This window comes from Meriones unguiculatus, chromosome 10 (genome assembly GCF_030254825.1).
Source record: "Meriones unguiculatus strain TT.TT164.6M chromosome 10, Bangor_MerUng_6.1, whole genome shotgun sequence".
Taxonomy (NCBI): domain Eukaryota; kingdom Metazoa; phylum Chordata; class Mammalia; order Rodentia; family Muridae; genus Meriones; species Meriones unguiculatus.
Genome location: NC_083358.1, coordinates 36,880,359 through 36,896,782, shown reverse-complemented (window position 1 = coordinate 36,896,782; position 16,424 = coordinate 36,880,359). Strand labels below are relative to the sequence as shown.

The 16,424-nt window shown below is 36.0% G+C and overlaps 1 protein-coding gene across 12 annotated transcripts in view; it reads left to right on the top strand.

Annotated features, from left to right (window-relative positions):
• The window catches only part of Chd9 (chromodomain helicase DNA binding protein 9), a 209,112-nt gene that overhangs the window by 137,268 nt on the left and 55,420 nt on the right, over positions 1–16,424 (top strand). For all 12 annotated transcript variants that reach the window (XM_060392237.1, XM_060392236.1, XM_060392234.1 and 9 more), the window contains 6 exons: positions 3,675–3,761; positions 4,566–4,703; positions 6,330–6,451; positions 9,551–9,794; positions 13,917–14,093; positions 16,275–16,418. In XM_060392237.1, coding sequence (XP_060248220.1) covers positions 3,675–3,761; positions 4,566–4,703; positions 6,330–6,451; positions 9,551–9,794; positions 13,917–14,093; positions 16,275–16,418 — 912 coding nt within the window. The remainder of the gene's footprint in view (positions 1–3,674; positions 3,762–4,565; positions 4,704–6,329; positions 6,452–9,550; positions 9,795–13,916; positions 14,094–16,274; positions 16,419–16,424) is intronic.

Below are 16,424 nucleotides of genomic sequence, written 5' to 3'. Positions count from 1 at the left end.
TCACTTTTTTGAGGCAGGATTTTTCTGTATAGCTCCGGTTGTCCTGGAACTCACTCTGTAGACCAGGCTGGCCTAGAATTCAGAGATCCACCTGCCTCTGCTCCCATGTGCTGGGATTGAAGGCTGGTGCCACACACACAGTTCTTTCTTGGACATGTTTGAAGAGTTTTGTTCTTATCCTTTATTCTTCACTTCTTTTTTTTTCTTTCTTTTTTTATTAATTTTTATTTTTTTAATATTAATCACAGGTTATTTACTTTGTATCCCAGCCGTAGCCCCCTCCTTCATTCCCTCCCACTCCCACCCTTTCTTCCTCATCTCCTCCCTGTCCGTTTCCAAGACCACTGCTAGGGGAGGTCCTCCTCCCCTTCCATCTGACCTTAGCTTATCTCGTATCTTCAGGACTGGCTGCAATGTCCTCCTCTGTGGCCTAGCAAGGCTATTCCTCCCTCAGGGGTCAAGGGGAGGTAAAGGAGCCAACCATTGAGTTCATGTCAGAAATAGTCCCTGTTCCCCTTAGTAGGGTACCCACTTGGATACTGAGCTGCCATGTGCTACATCCGAGTAGGGGTTCTAGGTTATATCCATACATGGTCTTTGGTTGGAGAATCAGTCTCATAGAGGAACCTCATGCCCTGATAGGTTTTTTTCCTTGTGGAGCTCCTGTCCTCTCCCGGTCATATTACCTCTCCTTTTATCGTATGATTCCCTGCACTCTACCAAAGGTTTGGTTATGAGTCTCTACGTCTGCTTTGATACGCTGCTAGGTAGAGTCTTTCAGAGGCCCACTGCAGTAGGCTCTTGTCCTGTTTCTTGTTTTCTCCTACTTCCCATGTCCATCCCATTTGTCTTTCTAAGTGAGGATTGATCATCTTACCCCGGGTCCTGTTTCTTGTTTATCTTCTTTAGGTGCACATATTTTAGTATATATTTATCCTATCTTATAGGACTATATAAGTGAGTATATACCATGTGTGTCTTTCTGCTCCTGGGATACCTCACTCAGGATGATCTTTTTTAGATCCTACCATTTGCCTACAAATTTCATGATTTCCTTGTTTTTAATTGCTGAGTAGTATTCCATTATGTAAAAGTACCACAATTTCTGTATCCATTCCTCTGTTGATGGACATCTGGATTAAAAAAATGATTGATTTTCTTCTTCATGGATCGTATTACATAGTGTATGATAGCTATTTGTCCTATGTTATACCTGGGCAGAGGGTGGCTTGATCACTGGTTAACAGTAGTACCTTTCAGATTTGATCTATGTAGCCTGGCTGCCATGGAGCTTGCTTTGTAGACCAGGCAGGGCAAGACCCACTTGCTTTTACCTCTCCCTTTGGAATGCTGAGGTTAGGGTTAGCCCTCACACCCAGCTTATGTCACTCTTTCTTTGCAGTCGTTAAAATTATCTAAAAATTTGCTTACTATGAAGACATGTAACATTTTATATGTACTAGGAGTTCTTTCTATTCCTCCAGAATCTCTGACCTCTTCAGTCTCGAAATTTCAATGACTGGCACTCTTACAAATACTTAAATTCCATTGAGTTTTTACCAAGGTTTGTTGTTACTGTTTTTGTTTTTAGCTTTTTTACTTCTCCTGACTCAGGTGTATAATGAGTAAGACCTATGTGATTTTTTTTCTTTTAAGCATTGAAATTTCTTCCTATTTTGGAATGACATTTGACAAAGATTGCACGTATTTAATGTCCACAATTTGATGTAAACATCATGAATCACCTCGAATATATACCACCAAAAATAATTACCACTTTCTCTTTTTGTTTTTTTTTCCATCCTGAAAATACCATTCTCGGGTTGGGTTATGCACTTTGTTATCAGTTAAATCCAGCATCAGGAGTGGTTTGCTGTTAAGTTAAGGCATAGCATAGAGCACACTGCTGAGAGGCAATCACAGCTAAGCTAGCTGTGGAGAACAGGCTTTCAAAGATGTGTAGGATATGCTCAAGCAGATGAAAGAAACAGCAACAGTCTAGTCAGCAGAGAGGAAGCTGAGGATAAAATTATAAAGCTGTGATAGAATATGGAGTGCATTGTGTTCTCAGAAGACATCGTGTTGTACTCAGGAGCACGGAATTTGGTTAATGTTGTGTTAAGCTTTAGGAAATGATGCTTCAGGAAAAGGAAGAATTTTGTTTATTCCTCAAAAATGAATGTGGACCTCATCCTCTAATAAGAAGAATCAATGAGGGCTTTCAAGCAAGGGAGCCAAAGTAAAATGCATGAATCTTTAAATGCTTCCTGTAAAAAGTGACACAGTAAGGATGAGAAAGAAGGTCCCAATTTGAGCTAGTTATTAAAGGAGAGACTGTAACCAGGTGGTGGTACATTCCTTTAATGCCAGCACTCAGGAAGCAAAGGCATGCAGATCTCTGAGTTTGAGACCAGCTTGGTCTAAAAAATGAGGTCCAGCACAGCCAGGAGTACACAAGGAAACTCTGTCTCAAAATAAAATAAAATAAAATAAAATAAAAGTTCAGTGGTATCAGTGGTAAAGTACGTATACTGCGTGTCCAAGCCCTGAGTTTGATCTGTAGCACCACATACACATGTACATAATGTAAACAAAACATGACACATTGGCACATGTCAGTAATATCAGTTATTTCAAGAGGATCAAGAGTTTGAATTCAGTTTGGGCAATATAACAAAACCCAGTTTTACATGTGCATGCATATATACATGTGTGTGCTCATATATGTGCAGGCTTACACATTCAAATAGAATGTACAAATTGCCCATGTATTGATTTATTCATTTTGGTTTGCTTTTTTACTTGTTTGTTTGTTTGTTTTATGTGCATCAATGTTTTGCCTATGTGTATATCTGTTTGAGTGTATTGGATCCTCTGGAACTTGAGTTACAACATTTGTGTGCTGCCATGTGGACACTGGGAATAGGACCATTAAGCCATCTCCCCAGCCCCCTATTTTGCTTTTTTGAGACAGGATTTCTCTGTGTATTCCTGGCTGTCCTGAAACTCTCACTAGACCAAGCTGGCCTTGAACTCAGAGATGGGCCTACCTCTGCCTCCCAAGTGCTAGGATAAAAGGCATGCATCACCATACCTAGATCCAAATCGCCAATTTATTAGCTATCACAGGGTAAGGGAAGGAAAAGAAATCTAATATCACGTCTTCATTTTGGTAACTGTGAGTGTGGAGCAGAGTCAGATGTGTTTCCAGTTAGAGAATATAATACACTCACAGGTTGAAGAGAAAATGAGTGTAGTTGAGTTTGAAGTAGTCACATATGTAGTTGCTGTTCAGCTAGATAAGTGCATATTAAGAAAAGCCCATGCATAAAGCTGAAGAGTATGATAAAACTGACAGCTGCAATGTAAAACAGTATGTGGCATCATTGGTTTTCATGTCTTACTACAAAAGCAGAGTTGCAAGGGAAAGCTGCACAGACCGCTGTTAGAGCTTTAAACATACCTGCTCCTACTATGTTACTTACCTGGGATGTATTACTGTGTAGTTCTGTTATTTTGCTTGTATTACTTACAACATGGTACTTCATAATACCCTTTATAGCCTTCAGAAACTTTTGTGTATTAGAAATGTAATTGCAGTTAAACTGATATATTTACTTTTATGTCTTTCTACTTTTTCATCAAATACCATTAAACTTGCTTTTTAATTTTAGATGGAAGAAGAGCCCTTTAACCCAGACTACGTTGAAGTAGACAGAATATTGGAAGTTTCTTTTTGTGAAGACAAGGATACTGGTGAGGTAATTATTCAGTAAAAATAGTTTCTAGGGGCCTAGAGTTCAATTCTCAGCACCCCCATGGCATTTGTGGCTCCCAGTGTCTATAACTCCAGTTTTAAGGGCTCCAACACCCTCTTCTGCCCTCCAAGGGCACCAGAAAACACATTAGTACACAGACATAACTGCAGACAAAAATGTACAATAAAATAAATAAAAACTGGGGGAAAAGTTTCTAAGGCCTGGAGATAATAAGGTTGGTAATTAAGAACACTGGCTGCTCTTTCAAAGGACTCTGGCTCAATTTCCAGAATCACATGGCAGCTCACAACCACCTGTAACTCAAGTTATAGGGAATCCAGTGCCATTTTCTGGCTTCCATGGGTACCAACTGTGTACTTGGAGCACATACATATATGCAAACAATCACTCGTGTACATAAAATAAATAATTCTGTAAAAAAATTCTGAAAAATACCTTAAAAATCTCTAAATATTATAACATAGTACACTTGTTTAAAAAAACAACTCATATTTTAGAGGACAGGGGTCAGTTCCCAGCACACACACGGTATGCCTCACTGCTGCCTACCTGCAGTGTCAGAGCAGAGCATCTGGCGTTGTTTCTGATCCCTGGAGATACCTGGCATACACAAGGTGCACATACATACACACAGGCACCCAAACTTACACATTCGATCTTCCCTAAAAGAAATTGTTACTTTGTTTTTATTGATAGATGTTAGTATGTATTTAAGTTATTTTATAAACATTTTCTAGTGAAGCAACTCATTACAAGTAGCTAAATGAAAAACAATTTCTTTTTTAGTCTGTTATTTACTACTTGGTAAAATGGTGCTCATTGCCATATGAAGATAGCACCTGGGAATTAAAAGAAGATGTAGATCTTGCAAAAATTGAAGAGTTTGAACAACTGCAAGCTTCAAGGCCTGACACAAGACATTTGGTGAGAGGTCTTCTTAGACCATTTCTTAAGATCTTAGCACTTTGTATTTAACAGGTTTAAGGTTATCTTCGATTTTTGTATTTGTGGGGTCTATGGATTCACAATGAAAGCTTTTTGCATCTAAGCACACACATCTCTCAGATCCACAGCCCTAACTTTCAGATAATATAGCCCTTGGTGTACAACTGATAACAGTATTCTTATAAATTGCTACATAATATTCCATGCAACTAATGTAGCTTCTTCTCCATTGATACCTAATCCTGGTTTGTTTTTGTTTTGATATTATAAATAATGCTTCACTGACTATTAAAGTCCTTGTATCATTTTTGAGAGATTAGAATTATAATTTATTTGAGTAAATGTACACTTAAGATTTCAATAAGCATCTACAGATTCCGGTCCTACCGCGATGTTCCAGTTAACAGTTCTCCCTGGCTGGGTGGTGGTGGCACACATCTTTAATCCCGGTAGTTGGGAGGCAGAGGCAGGTGGATCTCTGAGTTTGAGTCTAGCCTAGTTTACATAGTGAGTTCCAGGGCAACGAGGGCTACACAGAATAACCCTGTCTCGAAAAACAAAAGACTCCGTTCTTTCTGTCTCTGAATTTGTTTCCTATTATCTCTTTAAGGTAATTTATATAAATTTTACTCTCATTCTTAACTCTCCATTAAATGATGAATTCAAATAAACCTTTTTCATTATTTTCTCTAAGCCACTTACTACTCATAACTATACAGTTGATGTATTTCCATGCTAACTTTATTTCTGTTTTAAGGATTTAGAATTTTTTCGTATGGATTAATTGGATCAACTGTGTTATTTCTCTGTTATAAATGGTGGAGCCGAGGCTGGAATATTGCTTACATTGCCGTTATTGCTAAAGTGTAATTTTATTCAGGAGCTGTACACATTACTCTCTGGTAGTCTGCTTTCTTCTTCACCCTCTGCTCACACACTTGGTAGCTGAGCATCTTGGCAGCACTGAGGGGGAGCCCTTGCCTGACTTCGTTAGGTCCTGGAAGCAGTCACAGAACTGTATGGAGTCCAGCTAGTCAGCATGTAATTCCAGTCTTGATGACATTTTTTCTTTACTTGCTTGATTATACTCACTTGAGCCTACAATAATACAGTGTTGATAATAGTTTTGCTACAAAAGACCACTTACTTTTTTCGGGTGCCTTTTTCCGTATCTAATAAAATCTTTTATTTTCTTGATCTGATTGATTGAAAAACTTTAAACCAACATGGCTATTCCTTGTTAAGAAAAAATAACCTAATTATAATTATTGCCCTTTTTAAACTTTGTCCATTTAGTGAAAACTCCACTAAGAAAATGTAAATACCTGTCCATGAAGAATGATGTGTAGTTCCTTTTCGTGTAGTAACTATCACATGACTTACATCAGGGCTTCACAGAATAGGTTTGAATCCGAGCCTTGCTGTTATAGTTTCTGGAGGAGTCTGAGTAGAATTAACTTGATGTTTAAATATTAGGAAAATTTTATCAAATACTGTATGCTTCGGCTTTTAGGTTCTTTTAAAAGCAAGGTTTCTTGCTGTGAGTAAGTTGTATGGAAGATAGCATCTGAAATACATCATTCATTTTATTTTTTGTTCACTAAGGATCGTCCTCCCTCTAATATTTGGAAGAAAATAGATCAATCCAGGGACTATAAAAATGGTAATCAACTCAGGGAATATCAACTAGAAGGACTCAACTGGCTTTTGTTCAATTGGTATAATAGGTATGTAGTTTATGGTAAGAAGATGTCAGTGCATTCATTTTTTGTATATACCAAAATATGCTAGTTAAAATGGGTAATCACATTTCTATTCTGTCAGTGCCAGGAAGTCTTTATTATTTAAAGTGAAGATACCTCAGAAAAAGAATGTAAATTATAAATTTGAATGCCAATTTTAACATTGTTTCCTTTAAGTATGTGTCACTCACATATTTGTTGATTAATAGTTAAATTTGAAATAACTTTCTTATAGTATCAAAACTTCCACTATTTTAGCTTTTCAACAATTTATGTCAACAATTATATCTGTAGAGTGGGCTGTATGTTAACACACCAGTAAAAATTAAATAGAGCTCTAATATTTAATGTAAATCCTAAATGACATAGAATATAAGTAGTTAATTAATTGAACATAAAATTATGGGAATATAACAGTGAATTTCCCTTGGCTATTTTTCATTTTCTAAGTTGTTCAAAATGCTTTATAGATCATATCTCAAATAATTTATTAAGGTAAAAAGATAATTTCAAATGCATTAAAAGATGGTACCATAAATGAGAATAAAGTATAAGTATGTGCAGTTATCAAATGAAATTGCTACTACTAGATATGATAGCAAAAATTCAGTGGTACTTTTTGAAAATCATTTTTTTTTTTAATTCTCATATCATTCTTCTGAGTTGTTACATTTAGTTATATTATGTGGTTCAATTAGATGGAGTGATAATGACCTGTTAGCCCATAAATTGTTCTTTTCTCTGATTTATTCTTTATAAATATTAATCATTATTTCCTTCAAGAGAATCATACAAGTAAAATAATAATACATCTTAAAAATTGTCTTCACTGGTTAGTGCCCCTTTGCATTTTTTATATTGCCTGTTTTAAACCATCACCATTTCTTTCTCACCCCTTACCCTAACTCTGTCCTGGTCACTCTCTGAATGACTGCTTCTTAAGGAAACCAGGGACAACAGGCTTCACACTCTCAATCTTGCCTGCCTTCATGTCCCATCCTTCTAGCACTTCTCTAAATTCATAGCTCTAACCTCATATGTCACAGTCATGATTAAATCATGCTACCTCGACTCTACAGGCTGTCTTGTGTCCAGTCTTCAGTCAACTCTCCTCTTATATCTTCACACCAAGCTGGAAGACTTCTTTGCCTAAATCTATAAGCAATTTGGGTGTTTATTTATAAAAGCGAAATAGTAAACTGGGAGTATTTTGACTTTACTTTTCCTTCTACCTCTCTCAAACCCACTTTGTAAACTTGTATGCAAAATTAGAGCTCCCCATTTGCTTCCTCATCCCGTTTTCTTTTCAGTCTGTTACAATCTACGTTTCTGTTGTTTATGTTAGGTCTAGTGTTCACTGAGTAGACCAGGCTAGCTTCAAACTCATGACAGTTCCTTTGTGTTAGTCTCATCAGGATTACAATCATATGACTCTATATCCAGCTTTGGTCTGTTGCTTCTCTGAAATTTATTTTCCAATTAATGGAATATTCTTTGCCTTCAATTCATCTCCCCTGCATTGAATATATACAAATTGCCATTTCTTCCTTTAAGTTTTCTTCCCATTCTTATTTCCAACACCTTCTACAGTGTGACTTTCTCCAAGATCTTTAGCATCTCTGTGATTATTACTTTCAGCTGTTTGCTGGTTCCTCTTCTTCTATATTTAAGCTGCTACTTTTTCCCTCCTGCCCTAGATTTTATCTTTAATTCATTTCTTAGAGTCCACATTTTTTATCCTTTAGACATCTCAACAACCTACCCACTCCCCATTTAGACTAGCCAACATTTTAATGGCTCCATAACTTTATCCCTAAAGCTTTGAATTATAATTCCATATTTTTATCTTTATCTGCCTGAATGTGATTCAACAGTGTGTGTGTGTGTACTAGATTCAAAATTAATCTTACTTTCTATTTTCTATATATCAAACTTGTTCTTTCCCATATTTCCCATATGGTTAATAATAACACAATTTACTCACCCAACTAAATTCTGGCTGTTACCCCATACGTGTAGTTGGTGAACAGGCCCAAGTTGTCATAACTCTGGCATGGTCTGCCTTCTTAACTTGTTTAGTCCCTGTGCCTGCACTCTCTTCCTTGACTACTATACCAGCTAGTGCCCAAACTTGTAGTCCTTCACTCTCTATTATCTTTACTGTAGCACTAGAGGAAAGCTTACCTAATATTGCAAACCTAATATTGCAAACCTAATATTGTTGTATTTTTAAAAGATTTTTAGTGCCTGACTCCATGTAGCAGAATGATGTCTAATCTCTTCTATTCATGGCTCTCACTTATCTTACTACTCTCTCCTCCCTTCTCTCTTTCTTATTGATCATATTAAGCAACTTTTGCTCCCGTACTTCATACATTTGTTTGCGCGTGTGTGTGCCTCTGATCCTCTGCTTTGCCCTTTAAAAAAATCTTACCAATAACCTGAAGCATTCTTCTTTGTTCTAGCTAGTTTTTAAAATTTATTTATTTATTGTCATGTCCCTCTGGTCTTCCATAAGAACATTTACTCTATTTATTCTTCAGTGGCCATAGTAGAGGGAAGGTCAAGTTATTTTTTGTTTCTCAAGCTCTGTAGGCTCTTCTAATGCAAAGCCACAGGTGAATGTCAGTGCTAAACTTGCTTTTCTACAGTAGCACATTGCATGACTACTTATTTATGTACTTGCATGTCCGCCTTTAATAGATACAAGCCCCTGGAAGGCAGAGAGCATCTTCTATTTCTTTTCATCTTCTCATAGTAGCCTGAGATAATGGAAGGTATTTAATAAATGCTTTCTGAATATTTGGCATGTTTTACTCTCACCTCTTTTTCACTCTTAAGATGGAACACTTACTAGACAATATCTTTTTTTTTGAAGCTATAAAAATATTTAGTGTCCCTTACAGTATTATAGTATAATTGTAATCGTGAACTTACTTTGTATCTCAGCAACTTTTTATGTTTTTATAAGTACAAGTATTTTAATTGGGTCTTTGCTTCTTTTTGTATATTTATCTTTAAAAACAATAGTATTCATAAAAGCATGATATGTGTACGCATGGATAATATATTTATTTATTTCAGACGTAACTGCATTTTAGCAGATGAAATGGGGCTTGGCAAAACCATTCAGTCAATTACATTCCTCTACGAAATCCTTCTGACTGGTATAAAAGGACCTTTCCTGATTATTGCGCCACTTTCTACCATTGCAAACTGGGAAAGAGAATTCCGCACATGGACTGACATTAATGTTGTGGTTTATCATGGGAGCCTGATTAGCAGACAGATGATTCAGCAATACGAGATGTACTTCAGGGATTCACAGGTGTGCTATTACTGATACAATTAAAAAAAAACAACAACACCATGGCTGAATAAGATATTATTACATGTCAACAATTTACAGTTTGATATAGATTTTAATTGCAAACTTAACTGTTATGTTAAGCTCATTAGTATGTATATTGTGATATATTTATTAGCTGTAAAGCAGCGACTTTTTATTGTGATAGATTTAGTAGCTGAAAAGCAATGATTAAAGCAATGATTAATATTTCTAGTTCACTATAGCATAGTATATTGGTTTATACAAATGTATAAATTGATTGTAGTCTATAATTTTCTAACTAGAATAAGTTATTTTTATTTTTCTAACTCCTTTTAAATATACATTATTTCTTGATATAAATGTCTTTGATCATCCTCTTGTTCCTCCTTTATCCTCTTTTCAACACTTAGTCTTCAATGATTAGGATGACATTAAATGCATATTGATGTGAGACTAAGGTTCTGTTTCATGTTGAATGTATTTTGATTTTAGAATTGTTTGTTTGCTAGCTTTTTAATTTGGTTTGTGGGCTGGCAGGGGTAGCTCCACAGTAAAGCACCTGTGTAGCATAAATGATTCCCTCTGACCATGAGAGATACAGAGAAAGAGAGAGATTGAGAGAGAAAGGGAAGAAGAGAGGGAAAGAGAGGAAAAGACAGAGAGAGAATGAACAAAGTGATAAAACAAAATTCCAAGTTGTGGTCTTGAATGTTAATATGCCTTTTCTGATTAAAAAAATCTTTAATCAGAAATAAAAAGCAAAATTAATAAACACAATCCAGATAGAATTATACTATTTAATTGCAAAGGGCTTATTCTCTGGCTGGCTACATTAGTAGCACCTAAATATCTTTTCTTTCATTCATTGCTTCAACCTAAAATAATCCCTCTGCAGTATTGCTGTATGAGGACAGTAGAAACCAAAGCAAGGCAGTGTACATAGTATTGTGCTTTTGCTTCTAATCATAACTGATTTTCTGTTATAATTCCTGCTGAGAATGTGTGGCATAGCTATATTTGTTTACATAACATCACTCCCCCTTATGCTTCCAAAGTTGAAACTATTGCGTGGTCTATGGCCATATAGAAAAACTACCTCTGCACCTTTACAGTTGATGGCGTTCTGGATTCCAATTTGAGTCCCTCACATAGTATATTATTCCTTAGCAGACATTTGTAGAATTTTAAAACTCTATGGCATCGTAAAAATAATTATGCACCTTTTTTTTTTTAAAAAAAGATAGGAGTCTTGTTGTATAGCTCAGGCTGACCTTAAACTCATGCCAATCTTCCAAATTCCAAGTACTGGGATTACAAGCATGGGCTCCCATATGTAGCTTCCAAATTTACTTTTTATAGAAAATTTACCTAAAAAAAACCTTTTAAATCTAAGCTGTAACGTTAATATAAATAACATAGTTTGGTATAAATGATAATCCAAAGCCAAGAGATTCTTGATGTATAATACACTAAATACTATATATCAACTATTATATTTTATTAGTAATATTAAAATTTCTAAGCAATTAGCTAAAGAGATTTTTAATTTCAAAATAATTCCTAATAAACAAAATATATCTATACTATAAGTAAATACAAGTACAATATTCAGAGTTGTCTTACAAATATATTTTAATAAATTGGATATTTCCTTCTGTGTTTTCAAGTTATTGAATAATTTCATAATTATAGTAGTAACAAAACCCTGCTAAATTTTTTTACTCAGGAAAGAGTAACATAAAGAAATAATATCCATAAACAATTATTTACTGTGTCCCAAGTATTCCTTTAAACAGTTTATATATATTATTTTACTTAATCTCTATAATTACAACCCTGAAAATAGATTTTATTAAATTAACTGTATACTTGAGTAAACTGAGCTATTAAGAAATCTGTAGATTACAGTAAAAGAGCAGAGCAAAACTATTATAAACCAGACTCAAGAGCCCTGGTTATAATATGCACCCTGTTTCCAAAGCCTTGTACTTTGTACCTATGGCAATAATAGTCTACTAGAGTTGCTTTGTAACTTAGTGGACAGTGTGTGAAACCAGTATGTGGTAATGTAAAAACAAACCAAAAACTAAGATAAATAAGAAAGCACAATCATTCTCAGCTTTTCTTCCTCTTAATACCCAAGAGAAGGTGCTCACTTGAACTTAGGGTTATTGGCTCCCTAAACTTGGTGCTACTTCCTATCAGCCCTTCCTCTACACTTCCAGGAAAGCTGTTCAGTCTGTTCATATTCTCAGAGATCTCATTCATTCATTCATTCATTCAAACTACTTCTGTGCTGACAGAAACTCCCCAAAACTCCATCAACTCTCAGTTCTTTCCTAAATTTCAGAGTCTTGTAAAATGCCTAGTTGACATCTCCTCTTGCATACAGCTAATGCATATCTAAATCTTAACACTTACAGGACAATATGTTAGTGAACCGCAGCTCTACAATTCAGTTGTTCAAACCAAGATTATAGGCCAGTGGTTCTCAACCTACTTAATTCTGTGACCCTTTAATACATTTCCTCATGTTGTGAACCCAACCATAAAATTATTTTGTTGTTACTTTATAACCATAAGTTTGTGACTATTATGGATCATAATGTACAAGATATCTGGAATATAATCCCTGTTGGGGTTGCGAACCACAGGTTGAGAACCACTACTCTAGAGTAAAGTTGTGTTTTCTCTGTCTCATTCCACACCTGTGACTTAAGAGACCTGTTGTCACTACCTTCAAGTTGTATCACACCTGTATCAGAACTGTATCTTCTGACAGTTCTTCAATGGCTCCTAGGACCGTGTCCTTAGCATTTTTACAGTTTTTTAAAATAGATTTTTAATTAATTTTTTATATTAATTTGCAGCTTATTCATTTTGAACCCCAGCTGTAGCCCCCTCCCTCCCTTCCTTTCTCCCTCCCTCCCTCCCAATTCCACCCTCCTTCCCTCATCTCCTCCCTTGCCTCTCTCCAAATCCACTGATAGGGGAGGTCCTCCTCCCCTTCCATCTGACCCTAGCTTATCAGGTCTCATCAGGAATGGCTGCATTGTCCTCCTCTGTGGCCTGGCAAGGTTGTTTCCCCCTCAAGGGGAGATGATCAAAGAGCTAGCCACTGAGTTTATATCAGAGACAGTCCTTGTTCCCCTTACTAGGGAACCTAGACTACAGTTCTAATCTCATCAAATCCTCTTACTAGCTTCTTGTTGTAAGATTTTTACTCTGGTTTTCTGATGCTTTAGTGTCTACTCTGTGCCCTCACCCTCTTTCACTGGTTTCAGCAACTCTGTCTTTCTTGATGTCTTCTGAATATATTTAAACATACCATTGGTGTTTTGTGTGGCTAATTTTACCAGGGATTTATTCTCTCCTAGATTTGTAGATATCAACACAGGTCTTTGCTTATGTATCACCTCTCAGTAATACTCTCCCAGTCATCATTTTCAAGATTGCAATGGCCATACTTTTATTCCTACCCTTGTTTTGTGTCACAGTGCTTAATGCTTTTCTTACTAGAAGTATCTTGCATTAGCATTAACATGTAGGTTTCACTTGGGTAACACTTTACTTTGTTTTACTTCCTTTTATATTCCCAGCAACTAGAACAAGACTAGTACACAAGCCATGTGTGTCTGTGTGCGTGCATATGTGGTATGGAAAGATTGAAGAGCAATCTTGGGAGTTTCCTCCTCAGGAACTCTATCAACCTTTCTGGAGAAGGTGTCTGTCTTTCTTTGTCCTGTAGATGATCAGGCTAGACTGCTTTGTCTTCTGACACTAGGCCACCTGCTGGCTCCACTTGTCTGGCGAAACCACACTGAGCTTGCTTTTTACATAGGTGCTAGGAATTGAACTGAGGTTCTCAAGATTATACAGCAGACCCCTTTACTGGCTGAGCTATCCTTCCAGCCCCATAGGGATGGTTTTTTTTGGCAGTGTTTTTGAATAGCCAATATATTTCTAATAATGAAATTCTTTTTAAAGGTCTATGTATATAAAAATGTCAATGAAAATGGCTTATAAGAAATGTTTTTAATATAATTTTATGCCATTTAACAGGAATAAAAAGTGAAATTAGGACATTCTACCACTGTATTTTATTTGGTAAATTTCTAGGGGCGCATCATTCGAGGAGCTTACCGATTCCAAGCCATCATCACTACCTTTGAAATGATCCTTGGGGGCTGTGGTGAACTTAATGCAATTGACTGGCGATGTGTGATTATTGATGAAGCACACAGGTTAAAAAATAAAAACTGTAAACTCCTGGAGGGTCTGAAACTTATGAATCTGGTAAGCAACTTATAGTATCATTTTGACTTAGTTTCCTAACTAGATAGTAAAGGACCATGGAGATTCAAAGCTAGTGCTAAAACATTGTTTTAAAATTTTATAGAACTGGAATTTTTAATCATGTCTTGCTAATTGAGGTATTTTGTTTATTTGGACTTAATTAGCATATGTTATAAAACCATTCCATGTTCCAAGATCAGATTTACTTATTTATAAATTTAAAAGAAGATGGCCTGGAGAGATGGCTGAACAGTTGAGAGCACTTGTTGCTCTTGCAGAGGACCTGTGTTTGGTTAACAGCATCTACATAGGCTCACAACCTTCAGCAACTCTAGTTTTAGCACATCTTTCATCCTGTTGTAGCCTCTGTAGCATAAGCATGCTTTTTGTGTACACACATTCAGGCAAAACACCCACACATAGAAAATAAGAATGAAGAGAGAAAAGCTGTAGATATGTACTACTAAAAAACAATAAGGGCACAAAATTTTAAACCTTAAATTCCTTTCTAAGAAGCCATTTCTTATTCTATATCAAGGAAACTTCTCTTTGCAACAGATGGAGACCATTACAGAAAACCACAACCAATCAAAATGCAGAGTTGTGGAGCCCTAACAAAGATACATCTACAATAGAACTTCTGAACCTGAGGCTCAGGGATCAGTGTGGAAGAGGGGTTGGAAAAATTATAAGAGCCAGAGGAACAGGCGTTTGCTCTAAGGTTGTATCTCCTAGGAATGTCAGAAGCTGCACCCATAAAGCATGTCAACATGACTACCTAACCGTAAGCTGAACAAGGACAACAGTAGTAGACATGTTAAAGTGGATGGGGAAGGTCCCCAGGCCTTAGCCTTACGCAAATAATACAGGCAACTAAGGAATGCTAAAGGTGGGAGAAATAGTTTTCCCCAGGGAACTATGTAGCAATTGTTTTCCACTATCAAATAGTCAGCCCTGAAAACATGCACACAAGAACCTTTATTTAGACTGAGCAAGTTGTACTCATGTATAATGAAAAAAGAGGACATGAATTTGAAAATGAGCATGGAAGGATTTTGAGAGATAAAAGGGAATGGGGAAATGATATAATTATTACTTAATCTCAAAAAATAAAAGAAATAATTTTAAAAGAAGCCATTTCACCAAACTTCTCATGTCATTTATGATAGAAAACCCAAGCATATGTTTCTCCATGACACACATGTAGAGCCAGAGGGCAACCTGGATGAGTTAGTTCTCTTCTTCCACCATGTGGATTCTGGGGATCAAACTAAGGTTGACCAGCTTGCCTGCAAACATTTTCAACCCCTGAGCCATCTCACCAGCCTAAAAACCCAACTATATGTTCATAGTGTTTGCTCTAATTAATAATACAGGTTCTTAAAATCATATTATTGTTTGCATACTTGCTTCTTTTAAATGCAGATGTTTGTGACATTTTTAGTTACTGTCACATAATTAAATTACATCAATACTTGAACAAATCCATAGAACTACATACAATAAAAACTAAAGTTCTCCTTTTTTCCCCTTATGTATGTGTATACCCAGTTCAGCTCCTCACTCCAATATTTACATTTATTTGTCTGCCTTTTGAGACCAATTCTTATCATATATATGGAGATATAAAGATATATTGTAAATTTTAAATTATCAAGTCAAATTTTAATAATTATGTTATTAAAATATTCTTATTTTCTCTTAAAGCTTGATGGAGTCCTATAATTAGAAGCATAGTCCAGTCAGCCATTTACTTACTTGGATCATAAAACCTCAGTTATTCAACAGTTTTCTTTTCTGTGATGACCTGAATACCATTCCAAATTTCAAAACTGAAATTCTTTGATTCACAAATTCCCACACTGATGATTGAGTTCCAAGAGACAAATAACCTCTTTGTTCTTAAAAATGCCTAAAATACGGTTCTTTAAATGTTTAGAACTTTTACAGGCATGCATAGGTAAAAATAACATAGAAAGGGATAGGTTGCAAGATTGATTAAAGAGATTTTTTTAACTTACTGGATTTAATTGCTGAATATTATGGGATATTATTGCATTTGATTCAGTTTGTCCACAGTGTGGTCAGAGTCTACTTGCTTGTAGTGCACTGAGCATGGAATGAAGCTGTATGAGCTCCATTCAGTTTTGGTCTTTATTCAGTTGTCCTTGTTTTCTGTAGGAACACAAGGTGCTCTTGACAGGGACCCCTCTCCAAAACACAGTTGAAGAACTTTTCAGCCTTCTTCACTTTCTTGAACCCTTAAGGTTTCCTTCTGAATCAACATTTATGCAAGAATTTGGAGATCTAAAAACAGAGGAACAGGTATTC